Source organism: Squalius cephalus (genome assembly GCF_949319135.1).
Source record: "Squalius cephalus genome assembly, chromosome: 1".
Taxonomy (NCBI): domain Eukaryota; kingdom Metazoa; phylum Chordata; class Actinopteri; order Cypriniformes; family Leuciscidae; genus Squalius; species Squalius cephalus.
In genome coordinates, this window is record NC_137122.1 from 34672688 (window position 1) to 34688950 (window position 16263).

At 40.3% G+C, this 16263-nt stretch overlaps 2 protein-coding genes across 6 annotated transcripts in view; one reads left to right on the forward strand and one right to left on the reverse strand.

Moving 5' to 3' along the window:
* mpp3a (MAGUK p55 scaffold protein 3a) overlaps positions 1-3471 on the forward strand; it is a 29727-nt gene extending 26256 nt beyond the window's left edge. Inside the window, exons 19-20 of one of the 2 annotated variants that reach the window (XM_079873002.1) lie at positions 467-595; positions 921-3471. In XM_079873002.1, the coding sequence (XP_079729128.1) occupies positions 467-595; positions 921-1100 (309 nt within the window). In that variant the 3' untranslated portion in view covers positions 1101-3471. The remainder of the gene's footprint in view (positions 1-466; positions 596-920) is intronic. The other variant, XM_079873003.1, reaches the window with a different exon arrangement.
* A 10354-nt stretch (positions 3472-13825) lies between these two features.
* Positions 13826-16263, reverse strand: part of asic2 (acid-sensing (proton-gated) ion channel 2) — a 430731-nt gene continuing 428293 nt past the window's right edge. For all 4 annotated transcript variants that reach the window (XM_079873024.1, XM_079873023.1, XM_079873022.1 and 1 more), the window contains one exon: positions 13826-16250. In XM_079873024.1, the coding sequence (XP_079729150.1) occupies positions 16149-16250 (102 nt within the window). In that variant the 3' untranslated portion in view covers positions 13826-16148. The remainder of the gene's footprint in view (positions 16251-16263) is intronic.

Here is a 16263-nt window from a genome sequence, read left to right on the forward strand (position 1 = left end):
ACAATTTTTTTTAAATTGAGATTTATACATCATCTGAAAGCTGAATAAATACGCTTTTTATTGATGTATGGTTTGTTAGGATAGGACAATATTTGGACAAGATACAACTATTTGGAAATCTGGAATCTGAAGGTGCAAAAAAATCGAAACATTGAGAAAATCGCCTTTAAAGTTGTCCATTTCTGTTTGAGATTGTGCTGCATTCACTCACAAAAACAAATGTTTTATATATTTATGGTTGGAAATTTACAAGATATCTTCATGGAACATGATCTTTACTTAATATCCTAATGATTTTTGGCATAAAAGAAAAATCAATAATTTTGACCCATACAATGTATTGTTGGCTATTGCCACAAATATACCCGTGCGACTTGAGACTGGTTTTGTGATCCAGGGTCACATAGATATAGATAGTGTCATTTAACCCTTCACATTACTGGTTTTGTTGTTTGTCCTGCCACAGGCTCTGAAGGCCCTGCGGACAGCCGAATTCAAGCCTTATGTCATTTTCGTAACACCACGAATCCCGGAGAGTCGCAGACGCCGCAGTGCCGGCACCTCGCCGGGTGGAGGTGAACATGGGAGAATCACAGTGAGTCTCATCACAGGTTTAAATCACTCAGCTCTCAAGAAACCCTGTGGCACTGATCAACAACAATTCTCCCAACCTCTCAAAAATCAGCCTTGAAATTGTGTCATTTAGTAATAATTGCAAAAAAATTGCCACGATTGCCTAGCTTTAAAAAAATCAGCTTAAGGTTTGTCTCACTTGCAAAATGTATGGGAAAATCACATAATCTACAGGCACGGTATATCTAGCTTGATTATTATTTTTGCACACATCTTCAGACATCTCTTTCATTTCAATCTCTCTATTAATATTCATGCCCTACACTTTCTCATCTCTTCATTTTCAGGAGGAGGACCTGCAGGAAATGCGTCTGTCTGCACAGCAGATAGATCAACAATATGGTCATCTAGTGGATCGGGTCCTGATTAAGGAGGACACTGCCAGTGCCTGTGCAGAACTACGTAGCATCCTAGAAAGACTGGAGCGAGAGACCTTCTGGGTTCCAATGAGCTGGGTCAAGGCCTAGGTACCCCCCCCCCCCCCAGCTTTATTTCAGACTGTTGACCAAGTAGAGGTCCACTGAAGGCTTCTTTTTCTCCATACGGTGCAGTCGGACTGCACACGTCCTCCTTGGCCTGGATTCTTTCAGCCATCCACCATCTGTAAGGGAAGGTAGAGTTCTGTGCAGAATGGATTTTTCAATCCCGTTCACGCCGTCTCCCGCCAAAAATATGATATATTTGATCTTGTTCCCGCCAAAAACGTTCACATTTTGTCCTGTTCCCACAAACAAAAGCCCGTAGGAAGAGGCCTAAGTGGATTTTTCAGTCCTAGTCTGGTTAGAATCTGTATTGTTCTGGTGTTGCACACTCACACAATGCTTCAGATCTCCAGAATTGTGCATGCTGTTATTATTAGATAATTATACTTTGCGGGAGCCCATGAGTCATTTTTTTTCTCCTGCATCCTGCAAAGGTGTTGATCCAGGAACATGTTGGATTTAGTGAAATCCGGTTCTGCCACATATCAGTATCTTTCCTCCCGCACGCACTCAGCAATTCAAAACTTGCCCCGGGCCGCACTGTTGCGTCAGGTCCCGCATACCTCTTAGGGAAAGCATAAAGAGACTAAACAAGAGACTTAAAATTTGAATGGGAACAGGCCATTGAGGGTGTCTGTCTCGATACAGATTTTGTTTTCAGGCTGGGACATGCAGGCACATAAGCACTTATATAATTTATTTTTGTAATGACTTTAGTTATTTATTATTTGCATTGTTGTGTCAAAACATTTGTTTCTTTGATACTTTGTGGCTTCCTTTTAGGTTATTTAAAGAGTTTCAGTAGACTGTTCATTAAAGCAATACTTCAGTTGCGAACAGATTATATTTTCAGAAAGGTATTAAATGTGGAATTTGGTTTCCATAGAACTCCACATCTGGCCACAGCAAGTGGGAAATTTGCAGATTGAACTGTACATTTTTCTGCAATGCACAGTAAGCCTCTCCCACGCACACCCATGCAGAGACTCATTTAGCAACTGTAATTACTTCAAGTTTGAAATCATTTGAAGTTTTGATTTCATAAAGTGTTGCCTATCAGACTTAATTGTCTAATTGAATCACAGAAATCAGGTTATTTTTGAAGAGCACGATTGATCAATGTTTAACAGGAAAATATTAAACTCCTGCTGTGCCAACAACTGTCTCAATACACCAAGCTTTTCTTCTCAAAGATTTTCTTCATTCGGAGGGTTACGAAATACCACGGCAAAGCACTTAAGCTACACATTATCCTTGTAAATATGTAACTAAGCTTTCTGGAGTTTAGGTTTGTTAGATGTAGATGAACTAAGACAGTGTTGAGTTGAGACAGTAATACACAGGCCCTTTATTTTAAACCAGACTTTGATTGTAAAGGTCTAAGCGACAGTTCAGCGTGCATATTATGTTACAACTGCATTATGAACTCATGCATCTTTTCAGGTTACACTTTTTCGAAGGCGTCCTTGTTACAGTGTAATTATACATTTAAGTACTGAGTAATATTAATTAACTACATGTACTTACTATAGGGTTAGGATTAGGTTTGTTGTAGGGTTAGTTGCATGTAATTATGCACAATTTATAGTTATTATTACAGTAACTTCATGTAACTTGTGTAACAAGGACACCCGTAAAATAAAGTGTTACCAACTTTCACATTCACAATTTCCCAACATATCATACAAATCTTCTTGATCCTACCTCACCTTGTTTTTGAACTGAAATCTGTCGCTTTTGTTGTAAGCTGCCATTCTTTGGTGTCAATTTGTAATTGTGTGTCATGTACTGATTGCAAGTAAAAAACAAAACTTATCAAGAAGTTGCCTGTCTTGAATGTGCAAATGTGAGTATTATGACAAATGCTGCCTCTTATTACATATTTGTCTATTGCATTCAAACTGAAATGACAGTGAGCAGTACTACGTGCCTTTGAGGATTATTCTGTCAGCCACTCTATTGTGCATTAACATTATGAATATATTCTTTGCTGCGGGCAATCAAAACCCGAGACTGCGTTATCCCATTTCCAAGCTCACAGGCTATTGCTTTTTCTGCCTCATGTTAGATTGCATTTATGACAGTTTGACAGCTGCTGTCCTAAAACAGAACTGAAATAAACAATGTTAGATTTGTACAAAAGATTTGTTCAATAAAAATCTCAGTTCAATATTTGAGATTTCCACAAGACATGGATGAATCATTTCACTTAATATGTAAGCAAAAAGGTATACACATCAATCAGACTGGGTGCTAGTTCTGCCAAATTCAATCTGGAAGTGATGAAAAATGAAGAAAACAGCCAAACAACATTCCCTCAAGTGGAGTCATCCTTTAATTCTTTTAAAAGCGTCCAATCAAACAATTCTTTAATTGGAAAATGGGCTGCAGAAAGGCCTGGACTCAGTGAAAGCTTGGCTATCTTTAACCAGCTTTATTTCACAGGTCCCTGAGCAGTGGCATATTTGTGTGATAGACTTCCATCCTAATTGGGCTGAGAGGGAGGAATGTGATGCTTGCTAATTGACATTTGTTTGATTGTGTGGGAAGAACTGTTATTTGTTTGGTGGCAGAAAGATCCTTTGAAGTAATCCCGTCTCATTCTCGTTCTCCCTCTCAAGCAATTAAGTTCTGGAACATTTTGGTTGCCCTATAAGACAGATGGGAAGATGAAGAAAAAACAATTAAAATGGGTGGTGATTGATCTCATTAGTATGGAAGTCTTGGCAGAAGAGTGGATTTCTATTACCAGCACAGAATTATAATGTCATAAACATAACATTTTCAGAAGAAGCTGAAACCAACAACACACACTTGCATTCATTTAACACACACACACATACACACAGTGCGATTAACTTCTGCGAAACATTACTACACTAAAAATGCAAAATAGACATTCATCCTTGCGAGGTAATAATATTCTCATTAGCTAGTTTATTTATCTGAGACTTAGCATACATATGACAGCATGCTAATTTATACTGTATTGTGTTGTGTATCATTAAAAGCATTGTTAATACGTAACTCTGCTAAAGGCCAACATTAATAACGTTTTCAAAACAGTAGCCTGTTCAGCTTTTTCATGGCCTACCTTTATTAATGTTCACCGAATGTCATGAAAGCAATTAATATTGCAAATGCGCACTGTTTTTTTTTCTAATTGTATTATTGTGTAGTGCAGCCAGGACTATCAGCATTTGCAGTGTTCAGACACCAAACTCCTGACTTTCATTACATAGAAGTAATTTTAAGTGTTCCACAAGCATCCTGAGGCTTGACTATCAGCCTGTTACATCAGACATGCCATGATGTCTGTTTACGAAAACAGCACCGCTGGCATTATAACTTGTTAAAACTTAATGAGTATACTGTACTTTTTTTGCAAACTTTGTACCTTTAGGGGTACAACGACAGCTTGTCGCTGTGGCCTAAAGGGTACATTAGTACCTTAACGTACTACAGGCACAACGAGTGTGTTTGAGGATACTGCCCCGCTGAAAAGCTGTTGTGCCCCTAAAGCTCAGATTTTTTTTTTTTCTGACAAACTTTTTTTGCGGTTGATGCAGAATCACCTTTCTTTCTACTTTATAGCTCAAAACCAACTGAATATCCTCAGTCAATATCTTAATAATTAAACAATGCAAATGTAAAGTGGCCAATGAAGAGGCTGAGAATAACTTTGACTTCATAAACAAAAATGAATGAATTCTGTTTGGCTCATCAGAACAAAAATGTATAAAAAAGAATGTGTTATTATTGTGGTGATCAGCTCATTCCAGGGCCCAGTTTTATGGCAGGGCCCCTCTCTGTCCATTTTGATTGGATCTTGGTGGACTAACACAAGCAAACTGTTCAACACCATCAGATAAAGATGCTAGGAGAACAGCCAGACACCTCTTAGAGGACAAGAAGAAGACCTCTGGCCAAGTTCGGGATGGACAGGACCTCTCATTGGTCCACATGCAGTTTCTGCTCTTGACCCATCTAGAGATTACTTCCTAAGGTTTTGGCCTGTGACTGCCATAAAAAATTCCTTAGGACCTCCGGATGCAGCAGCAGCAGTAAACAAAGAGAGACCACAATGATCCATCCAAATCTATTCATAATGTTTTCAAACCTTCAAACTGATGCAAACTACAAACCTCCATTTCATACTTCTAACTCAAATTCAGCTGTTAATGTATATGAATGCATGACAGTTGTTCTTTTTCCATCCTGTTTGGTCTCTATTTGTTTATAATATTGCCAAAGGTATTCTGGTGGTGGTTTGGAAAGTGAGAAATGCATTGGTAAAACTTTAAAGACACTTACAGATTTCCAACTGTGTGCTTTATGCAAAAGAGTTCCACAGGGGAAAGAAGGGTGGGCCACACTGTGTGTCTCCCCTCTGATGCCAGCAGCCAATCACAGCACTGGAATGGAGAAGCGCCAACAGACACTCCTTTCATCCTTCAACCGGATGAGACATAACAGATGTGCCGTTCTGAGTCTGTCCAGTAAGGGGATCGACAGAAACAGATCAACACCGTCCTGGTGGGTCTCAGTCCTGGAAGGGGAGAGACATTAACAGATACATTTTCATTCTGAGTCTCTGGCCTGCAAAGGTGAGACAGAAACAAATCACCATTTTCTGAACATCTGGCCTGTTACAGGGAAGGCAGCAACAGATACACTGCACTGTTCTGAGCCTCCGGTTTGTCCAGAGAGACAACAGATTCCATGATCTGGGTCTAAAGCTTGTGACGCAGCAACGAACCACGTTCTGAGCCTCCAGTCTGTGAGAAGAGACATTGACAAACACTACGTTCAAAGTCTTCGTCCAGCGAGACAGTTAACAGATGCAGCACGTTCCAAGTCTCCATGCCAGAGAGGACAAATGCAGACTGACCAAGTCTCTGGCCCAGAGAGGCAGAACACAGAGACATTTGCAACAAGGTTAAGCTCAGGAGAGCGAATCTTCACTTCAAGGTACCGTCATCTGCATGTTCCAGGTTGTTAAGGACCTTCTGCACCTATTTCAGGGCCCCATCTGCATGTTCCATATTTAAGGGCTCTTTGGTGCTCTAGGAGATCAGCATCCCACAGAGCTTTGTGTCCAAGGCTGTTGAAACGGATTCCGGCTCCTTTCCCCACTGCATTGTTACCCAGCACAACCAGTAGAAGACGTCACCGCCATCAGACTGTGATTTGATTTGATTTCCCAATCAATTCATTTACTTCAATGAAAGGTTCAACTGTTGCACATTTTTTGAATGAAAGATCAAAAGGATAAACAATGCAGTTTTTTTTTTTTTTTTTTTTACAGCCATTCTTGATCATATTTAGCAGGGGTGCCATTAATTCAGACCCCAACTGTATGTAATCTTCCTGTTGTTGTTTTTTTTTAGGTCAGTGTGTTATGACCATGTATGTTTTGACAATGTAGGACCACCACCTTCAACTCAACCTTACAAAGACAGACAGAGCTGCTTGTGGTCTCGACCAACCCAGCACTTCATCACAACTTCTCCATTCAGCTTGGTTTGTCAACCATAACCCAACCGAACTGGGTTCGACAGCCAGGAACCTTGGAGTTGTGATTGATGGTCAGTTAAACTTCAGAGACCACATTGCTAGAACTGCCGATCCTGCAGATTTGCCTCATTATAACATTAGGAGGATCAGGCCCTTCCTATTGGAGTATGCTATACAACACATTGCCCAAGCTCTTATTCTATCCAGACTGGACTATTGTAATGCTCTCTTGGCAGGCCTTCCAGCATCAACTGTCAAACCTCTGCAACTGATCCAGAATGCTGCTGCAAGAGTGGTCTTTAATCAGCCAAAAAGAGCGCATGTCACACCTCTCCTCACAAAATTGCACTGGTTGTAAATTGCTGCTCGCATCAAATTCAAGGCACTGATGTTTGCCTACAGAACAACCACTGGCTCTGCACCCCTATATCTTAACTCATTACTTATGAGTTATCATACTTATTATTATCATTACTTCAGACCTATGTGCAATCCAGAAACTGGCATTCCACAAGTGAATGGCGCCTTGTGGTACCATCCCAAAAAGGCACAAAATCACTTTCACGGACCTTTACCTTGACTGTTCCAAACTCAACCTGAGCTGCTGAGTCTTTAGCCATCTTCAAAAATCTACTAAAGATGCATCTATTTCACCAACGTTCGACTCTATATTCTATATCTATTATATTAAAAAATCCTTGCTACGTGTGCTGCGCTTGTCTAGCTGAGACTGGTCATGACATTTGCATATTGTTGCCCTATTGTTGGTTTGATTGCTTATATTGCTCTCCTCGTGTGTAAGTCACTTTGGATAAAAGCGTCTGCTAAATTATTAAATGTAAATGTAATGTTTTCTGAATTTAAATGGTTGCCAGAATGCCAGTGTTATGGTGGAACAAGCTTATTTTGAGACATATAGTGTTTTGTTGGTCTGAGTGAGTTTTGGAGGTGAGATTAACAGCTTGGCCAAGATTCATGTTGGCAATGCAGACTGTATGAAGAGTTCTGAAAAAGTTGCTTCAGTAGGCTATTGAGACCAGTGCTTGTTAGCAAATCGAAAAAGCTGTAACTATGGCAGTTACGTCCACAAGCAATGCCTTTGAGAACCACAAGAGGGCATATGAGGGGTAATAAGATGCAACAATACACGTAACATCTCGGTTACATATGTAAACCTCGTTCCCTGAAGAAGGGAACGGAGACATAGTCGGACATACTGTACTGATTGGGATCGCTTTGAGAGACCAATCTACTTCGAGTGTAATAAAACAAGCCAATGCACATTGGCATGCGATAATTGCATCAGCTGCCCTGCCTCGCAGCACAAGCATGTAATGAGCAGCAGGTGCGTCACATCTTTGTTTTTCCGCTGAGGAGCCGAGCAGAGCCCGGAGTCAGCGGTGGTCTAGTAATAGTGGCGACAGGACTACGTCTCCGTTCCCTCCTTCAGGGAACGAGGATTACATATGTAACCGAGACGTTCCCTATTAGTTCGGTCACGTCCGACGTACCGCACTGATTGGGATCCCAATTAACACGCCACCTAGTGATGCCACCTTCCTGTGCCTAGCGAAAGCCTCCTGATCCCCCCGCATTTATTGAGGCGGAGATGGGACAGGGCTTAGGCCAGGGAAGTCCACTGCTGTTACGCATGACCCAGTCAGACAGACTTGGATAACACTGGGAAAGTGTGCCCTTTCGGTGGAAAGGGAGATGCTGCGGAAGCCACATCCTGCCCGTAGGGAGGTATCATGTGGAGGTTACACATATGAACTGGGCGTTTCTGGGCAGTACAACATATGGAATGTCACTGAGGTGGCTCCGGCCAGTAGCAGGGGGGAGACAACACTGGTCAGAGACAGTAGAGCAAGCTCTGCCAAGGGAAAGACATGGGCTCGCCGCAGGGAGTCGTACCGTGGAAGAATACACATATGGGATCGCCGTAGGGATCACAACATATAGGACCCAGCCTAACACAGGTTCCATCAATGCATAAGAGTGTTAGGCCTGGCATCAGACGCTCCTCCACGTCCGTTGCTGAGGGGTGTGGAGGAACTCAACAGGTTTCGGTTAATGAGGAACTCTACTGGAGCAAGAATGGCGCACATATTCAGTCCATAGGAGGGGAATGGCGCAGTAAGCCGACACTTCGAGCATGGCTTACGGTGTTGACTGGCTTCTATGCGAAGATAACACATGGGAAGCTACCGGCTCGACGCATAGGCTATAGAATCTAGCGAACGTGTTTGGTGTCGCCCAGCCCGCAGCTCTACAAATATCTGTCAGCGAGGCACCCTGTGCCAGCGCCCAGGAAGAAGCTACACTCCGAGTGGAGTGGGCTCGCAACCCGGTGGTATACTGTATATATTTAAGCAATAAGCCCCACGAAGCTCTGCTCCGCGTCGTGCCTATAATGCCCCTTAGCTGTTCTAAATCCACTGTAAAACACGGCTTCAGGGGGCTTATTGCTTTTATAAAACAGTTACTCCATAAAAATATTCATTTGAATATTTATTTTATTCATAAAATAAACACCCGCAACAAAAATTATAACGTTATAACCCATTTATTCCTCTACCAAGCAATGTAGTTCCAAAGAGGTTGCTAAGCAACACATGCAGCAACAAAGAATCACAAACGGCAGCTGCGCAGTAATACTAATGTAATGCGGTCACAGGTGTATGTTTGTTGAGCATTTTACAACGGCTTCGAACGCGGCTCAACCAATTAGAATCAAAGACAGGAACTATCCGTTTTATAATTGTTTTTAAACACTCTTAGCTGGAATTAGTATTCTGTGTTGGATGCGCAGGAAACTAAAAGCTTTTTGTCATCTTTGAAGGATTTGGATAAATTACCTTCTGCAGAACATCTTCTCTTCCTTGCATATACATGTTGTATTTAGCCTCAGGGGGCTTATTCAGACAACGTGTTTTCTATTACAGATTGACTTTATGTCATCAAATTCCAAAAGAAGGACAATGAAAAAAAGCACAGATTTGAGGACTTAAATGTTCCAGACAGACTGTCAACATCACAGAGCCACTGTCTGACAGTTGTCTGTCTTCTAGTAGCTGTGCCAAGAGAAATCTGAATCATTCCCTTCCGAATCTTGCAGAGACGGAGAGCGTGAGTAGGGGCTGTCCATGAGCTAGGAGCAGGAGCAAATTTATGACTCTCTATGGGCTTCTCCCTTGACTTTATCGGACTTTATGCCTCCACGTCCCCCCGATTGCATGCGAGCTTCTCCTCCTGTCTATACGGTAATTTCTCTACTGTGCGACAGAGAGTCGCGTGGTTATGACGCAATCGTTAGCCTATTTTTACAAAAATTGCTTCTACGGGGCCATAATGTAAGATACAAGGTAATGGAGCCTTTTATATATTGTCCTGTTTCTCTAGAAATAAACAATGGATAAATGGAGTCTTTAAACGACTCAGATGTAAAGTTATTCGCTGTCAAAGTGACGCCAAAATGAATGGGAGTCAATGGAATCCTAACAGCAGGTGATGGCTTGCTAACCAATGGCAGCCCCCAGGGAAGGTACGCTTTCCGGGTGCTGGATTACCCCCTTGATCTCACAACGCACCGTGAGAGCGTGAAGCTGAACTTATAGGAACTGAAAATGCTCACTCTGCTGTGCTTGCTTTGCACCAGTGTGCACTCACCGTACAAACAGGAATCCACGTGATCAGATATTTTGCGTGAGGGCTAAAAAGAGTTCACAACAGATCAAAGTTGGTCATGCAGAATCAACACGCTGATCAAAATAAAGCATTAGTCTGAAAGCAACATGGGAGCTGTGCTTCTGCTACAAAAGCCAGACAATGGCCAGACCATGAAATTTAATTGAAATGTAAGGTGACTGCATCTTAATATTTTCAATTCAAATCAATATCAACTTATTTTATTATTTGGTGAGTTGTAATGAACTAGATAGGGGTAATACAGGATGACAATTTTCATTTATTGTTTGTGTGATAGAGATTTTTGTAGTATTTAACCTGGATTTTCTTTAATGGGAAATGTGTTTTATAAACATTTTTGTGTTACTGGTTGAAACTCTCTTCACATCCTGCAATCAATAATAGAAGTGTAAATATTAAAACATGCTAAAACATCTTCTGTGGAAGTTTCATGACCAAAACATTTTATCCAATCATTGCATTGCATTACATGTCCTACCTGCCTGTGAACATATGTATTTGCATACCACCATGCACCCTGCTCGTGTAGACATCACTCGTCATCTGTGCGCTTCGTAAGGCTATATGCAGAGTTGTAGACAGACAAAAAAAAAAAAAACAGCCTTTTAAAGTTCCTTCTAAACCAAAAAAACTAATTTATGCTGCGTTCACGCCAAAATAAATCTGCAGCAGTCAAGGGGTACAACTAGAGGCCTGTAAGTTGTTCATGTTCATTATTATTGTAATGTTATGTGCTCTGAGACATGAGGTAATTTAACGCTGTCTCTCATCTCGTTTAACGCTTTGCAGACTGGGTTCATGTGTTTTGAAGGAGACGTGACTTTGGAGAGCACTCTGAAGGGTGGGTGGGATCTAATGCTTTCAAAGCTAGCTTTCTATTGCTAGCCTCTCGGAAATTGCCTACCCCACCCTGCACAATTAAGTCCTGGAAGAACAGGTTCATAGAATTGCTGTAAATGCCTCATACTGAGATTATTATTTGTCAGCAGACAGAAAGGAGCATTATTGTGGGTCCAAATGGCTGACACCAATGCCATGTTCATCATTAGTTGTTGAGCCACCGCTTAAATGCGTTTGATTTCCGCAGGCCTTGTTATGTTTTCAGTTCAGCACCCTTATCATCAGGGCACTATTCAATTAGCCAGCAGTTTCTCTGAAGCAGTAAACAAGAGCGACAAGTGATTGCACATAACTTGCCCTCAACATAACGGCTTTACAAACACGAAATCTTCCTGATGTTTTGGTGGGGAAATAATGGATGAAATCACTCTTTCACTAATTCTGATTACTTTTGTGATGGGAAGGGACTGAGAGCTAAAGCCCTGAAAGCATTTTGGAAATATATTATGTGAATAAATGTAAGCTTAAACTATAATGTACTGTAATCAAACATCATGGGAATATTATGTCAGCCTCACACCTGAGTTAATTTTTAGTGTTAAGAGCAATCCGCGTGAACCGGAATTTGTGACTGACTTTAATTCAGCATTGTGACGTATTTTCCGAGTGAAACGGAATGCGTCTGAAAACTTGTCGTCTCACTGCCTTATCAGACAATGACTTTGTTAGCAGTGTTTGAGGCAGTGCAATGGTTTAATAATCTATAGCAAAACAGAGCAAGCTTTGGTGATAACTAAGCAAATATTTAAACCCTACAACAGTAATTTCTCGCTAGAAGTGGAAAACGTTAGTTAAAAACTTGACCACCAACCGCAGCTTTCAGATGCCATCTTTCTTTTTTAGCTCAACTGTCACAGAATGGAATGAACAGGATTGTGGGACATCAAAGGGAGCGAAGGATACATCTAAGCTGCCTTCAAAAATCGATCAGATGAAGGAAGTGAAGCTAACATTGGAACTTGGAATGTATCCTCCAAAGGCAGGATTTTTAAGATTTTGGACGCATCCATAGAATGAGACAAATAGAGGGTGTGGCTTGTTTTTTCCTTTCTGGGAATTAATTGAGTGGGCGTTTTATTCAGTTCGCTGTCAAATCTCGCAGCAGACTGACAGTTGGAGGGGATGTTCTACCCAAACCGTCAAAATGCCATCATCCGAAAAGGAAAGCAAGATTAGAGGGGAAAGATTACGAAGACATTTTTTGTGGATTAACACAGATGAATTGTTCACCACAAAACTAGCAATGTGCACTAACAAAGTAAATAGGGTCGATATGGATTTCATGACGACTTTAAGGGAGATCACTAGAATAAAATTGCACATATTTAGTCATGATCAGTCCATAATATCCTGTGCTGCACTGTCATGAGCAGATGGTAGGATAAGATAGGGAAAGATGCCCCCCTTAAGAACCATGTACATTTTTTATAAAGTACTAAATCAACTATTCTATTTAAAATTGTGTTTTGACAATTTAGTTGAATAAATAAATAACTGATGACAGGCAAGGCAGAATACCAGTAAAAGGGATTCATCTGAAAGGTATAGATTTGTTCTGTGACTTTAATGTATGTGAATACATAAATATTGAATTGCCCATATTTTAATTGAAATGTCATAATAGCAAAACTATTAATTCAAATTGAACGATTTCACTAAATTAGCCAATAGGTTTTAATGAATAGTGAATATGTCTGAAAAGTACATTCTCATGGAATTTATGACCATCTATAATCAAGGGGAAAACAAGGTGTGGGGGGAGGGGCCTGTCATCTTACCCTACTTTTGGCGGTACCATATCAAATAAATAGATAATTTAAAAAGTTGGCAAACCAGCAACAAGAACCACAACAGCTAGGTAACATTTGTATTCATCAGTAAACAAACCGTTATTATAAACCATATTTAAATAACTAATGTTGCAGTGATGACAATGAACAGCAACAACATCTTATGCAATGTGACTTTAGAAGGCCGTGTGACGCAATTTCTGGACAACTTTTGAAGCTTATAAGTTAATTGGAGCGGTAGCTAGTTTTTCTTAGAAGTAAATGGCATGCAGAGCCCCCGCACTTGAGTTCATGCATTATCTCTGAGCTCAAAGACAGCTCTTTTGTTCTCCATGATGTTTGTTTATGTGTATCTCTGTTTATAAGGGCGGTGAAAATTAATTTGTTTTTCTTAAATGAAATTGCGTTTCTTGTATCTTCACTTCTTTCTTTTTTCTTTACTAGGTAGAGACACAAATAATCATATGCTGTCAAAATTGTATTTCACTATTTGTTTCTGGCAACCTAGACAGACATGTATAGCCTTCATCCGTGCTCACGCACAAGATAAAAGGGAAACCGGGTAATCGAGTAAGAAGAAATGATAAAGGGACAGCAAGTATGAAATAAAAACATTTCAATCAAATTGTCTTTTTGTTCTAAAGCTGCGAAAGGGGAACGAACGAGATGGACGGACAGACAGACAGATAGATAGATAGATAGATAGATAGATAGATAGATAGATAGATAGATAGATAGATAGATAGACAGATAGATAGATAGATGCAAGTGAGACATAATGCAAAGACAGGTGCTGTAACTCATTTATCCTTTATTGTTTTCATATAAGGTTTGAGGTACTGAAGCAATTACCTTGGAATTGGAAACCATCAACCCCTCTGGTTTCTGCTAATGAGAAAATAGCAAAGGTGGCATGACACCCCTATGGTGTTTGTCCACATGGCAAGAAAGAGTTTGTCTATTAAAATTACTGTTTAACACTATGAGTGACTTCTTAGTTCACGGTTTTATAATATGGACGGCTATGAACTTCTGCATTTGCACTGTGTACATGTCTGGTTATTTTTTTCTCTGCATGTGCTTGAAACCCTTTGAGGTTCACAGATCTGTCTTTGACACAGAAGAAATCATCACATTTTTAGGGCAAATAAGGATAACACGTTCATCCTCTACAGCCCATTACATTTAATTAGCAAACTGAATAGCAAATAAAACAACTAAAAACATCTACATTCGGTCACAGATATTTAGCAAATCAGGAAAGTGTCCAGATTGCGTGATTTTTATAGAACTATTTTTATAGAATAAAACAACACACATTAAGCAACATGTGTCTGTATTAACATTCACATGGCTCTCTCACATGTTACAAACAACCCAGAGTACACATTCATTATTCTATTCCCTGTGGCAAAATTAAAGTGTTTCCGCTCTTAATGTTATTGTTTATTAAATTTTGCATTATGTTATAGGTGTAAATCACGCCTCTTAATACTGTTATTAGTACCACCCAGAAGGGGGCATGAAAATAATAACTAACAATCCTGAAACAAAAAATATCTTTGCATGGATATTAATGACAGATATTTGCACACTCTAACCTCAAATCTGACTGGACAAGGGAGCCCTAGGTCATGTGTGGACGCCTGGGCTTATTAAACCAGATTAAATACCTTTTATTTATTTATTTATTTACATGCAAATTTTAGAAGCTTGTCAACAAATTCATGGTGTAACACATCTGCAGGGGTCTTAGTGTCCCAGAGCAATTTGTTCAAAAGCTTCACCAACACACAAGCTCTTTTTCTTATTTTTCATTTTTGTGACTGAATTTTGTGCCAAGTCAGTATTCTTAAATTGAGAAATGCAATCAAGCTCTCTTTCGTCACCCAGAACTGACCCTCTTTTAATTCATACTGATTCATACTGATGTGTAGTGATCTGAGAACCTCATATTTAGTTTGAGAACAGTATAGACACAATCACACCTTTGAACCGTCCATCATCCACCATCAAAGAACATTGTGGGACAGGGAACATAGTAAATATCTGATAACTTATGGCAATTGCAGTATTACAAACCACAGAACAGATGAAAAGCTCTGAAATGATAAGATGAGATAAAACCTCACATAGCCTAATAAATCACCGTGAACACCTCTAAATCCTTTATATGTATATGGGAATGTGGTATCATGATGGCTGTCAAAAATCTCTAAAAAGTGCGAATATATCTCTCAATTCTGAATTAAAAGCATGGAATCAGCTTTCTAATATCAGTTTTAAATGACAAAGTAACACTTCTTGCATTTGAAAAAATGAAAACTGTTATTTGTATCACTACAATCTTATCCAGAAAGCAACAAAAACTTTGTTCATCATTTTCCCAATGGGATCCAGAAAGCATTTATAAGAACCATCTACAGCCACAATGGGCTCATAATGGCTGCCATTGTACCGTGACCCATTCGGCTATTCTATGAAGGATAGAAAAATAAAAGGAAGGGAGAAAGAAAGGGGCTCTCGGTTTTATGATGCATCCTTGATACATCAAAAAGCCAACTGAGACGCTAGAATCACATAGCAAACGAACAGCACAAGAAGACAAAATCGTCTCCATAGATGAGAGAGGATGACATGTTCGAGAAAACCGTACTGTAACGCATGAAACTGACACATGCACAGTTAGAACAGTTTCACAACATTTTCTCTGTTAATAATTTACAGTGTTTTGGCAGTAAACTTCAAAATGGCGGCTGGGGAGAGAGAGAGAGAGAGAGAGAGAGAGAATGCGAGAACACACCGAGGCCGTGTACATTTGCAGTTCCTCACATGCTCGTGTTTTCGTGTTTGTCTTATGTTTACAAGTGACTGTCCTGACAGGTCCACAAACTTCTGCTTTCCTTCATGAGTCCAGAACAAACAGATGGTGTTTGCGAGAAACTCTGCGGTCCTCATGTTCCTCGAGAAGCTCCTTGGCTTCTAGTTCTCATGTTTGTGCCAAATGATGACATGTTGAGAAAAAGAAAAAGAGTCTGTTTCCTTCTTTTTCCTCTGTCCTTCACCCATTGGAGTGGAGTGGCCTGGCTCCCCCTGGTGGTTTGGAGGGGAACAGCGCTCAGCAGGCGATCTCCTCTAGGGTGCCCAGGGTGGTCTGCAGGGGAACACTGACCGTGTGGCTAATCGATTCGGAATGGTTTACCACCGGATCACATGTACTCTGAGGGAAAGCA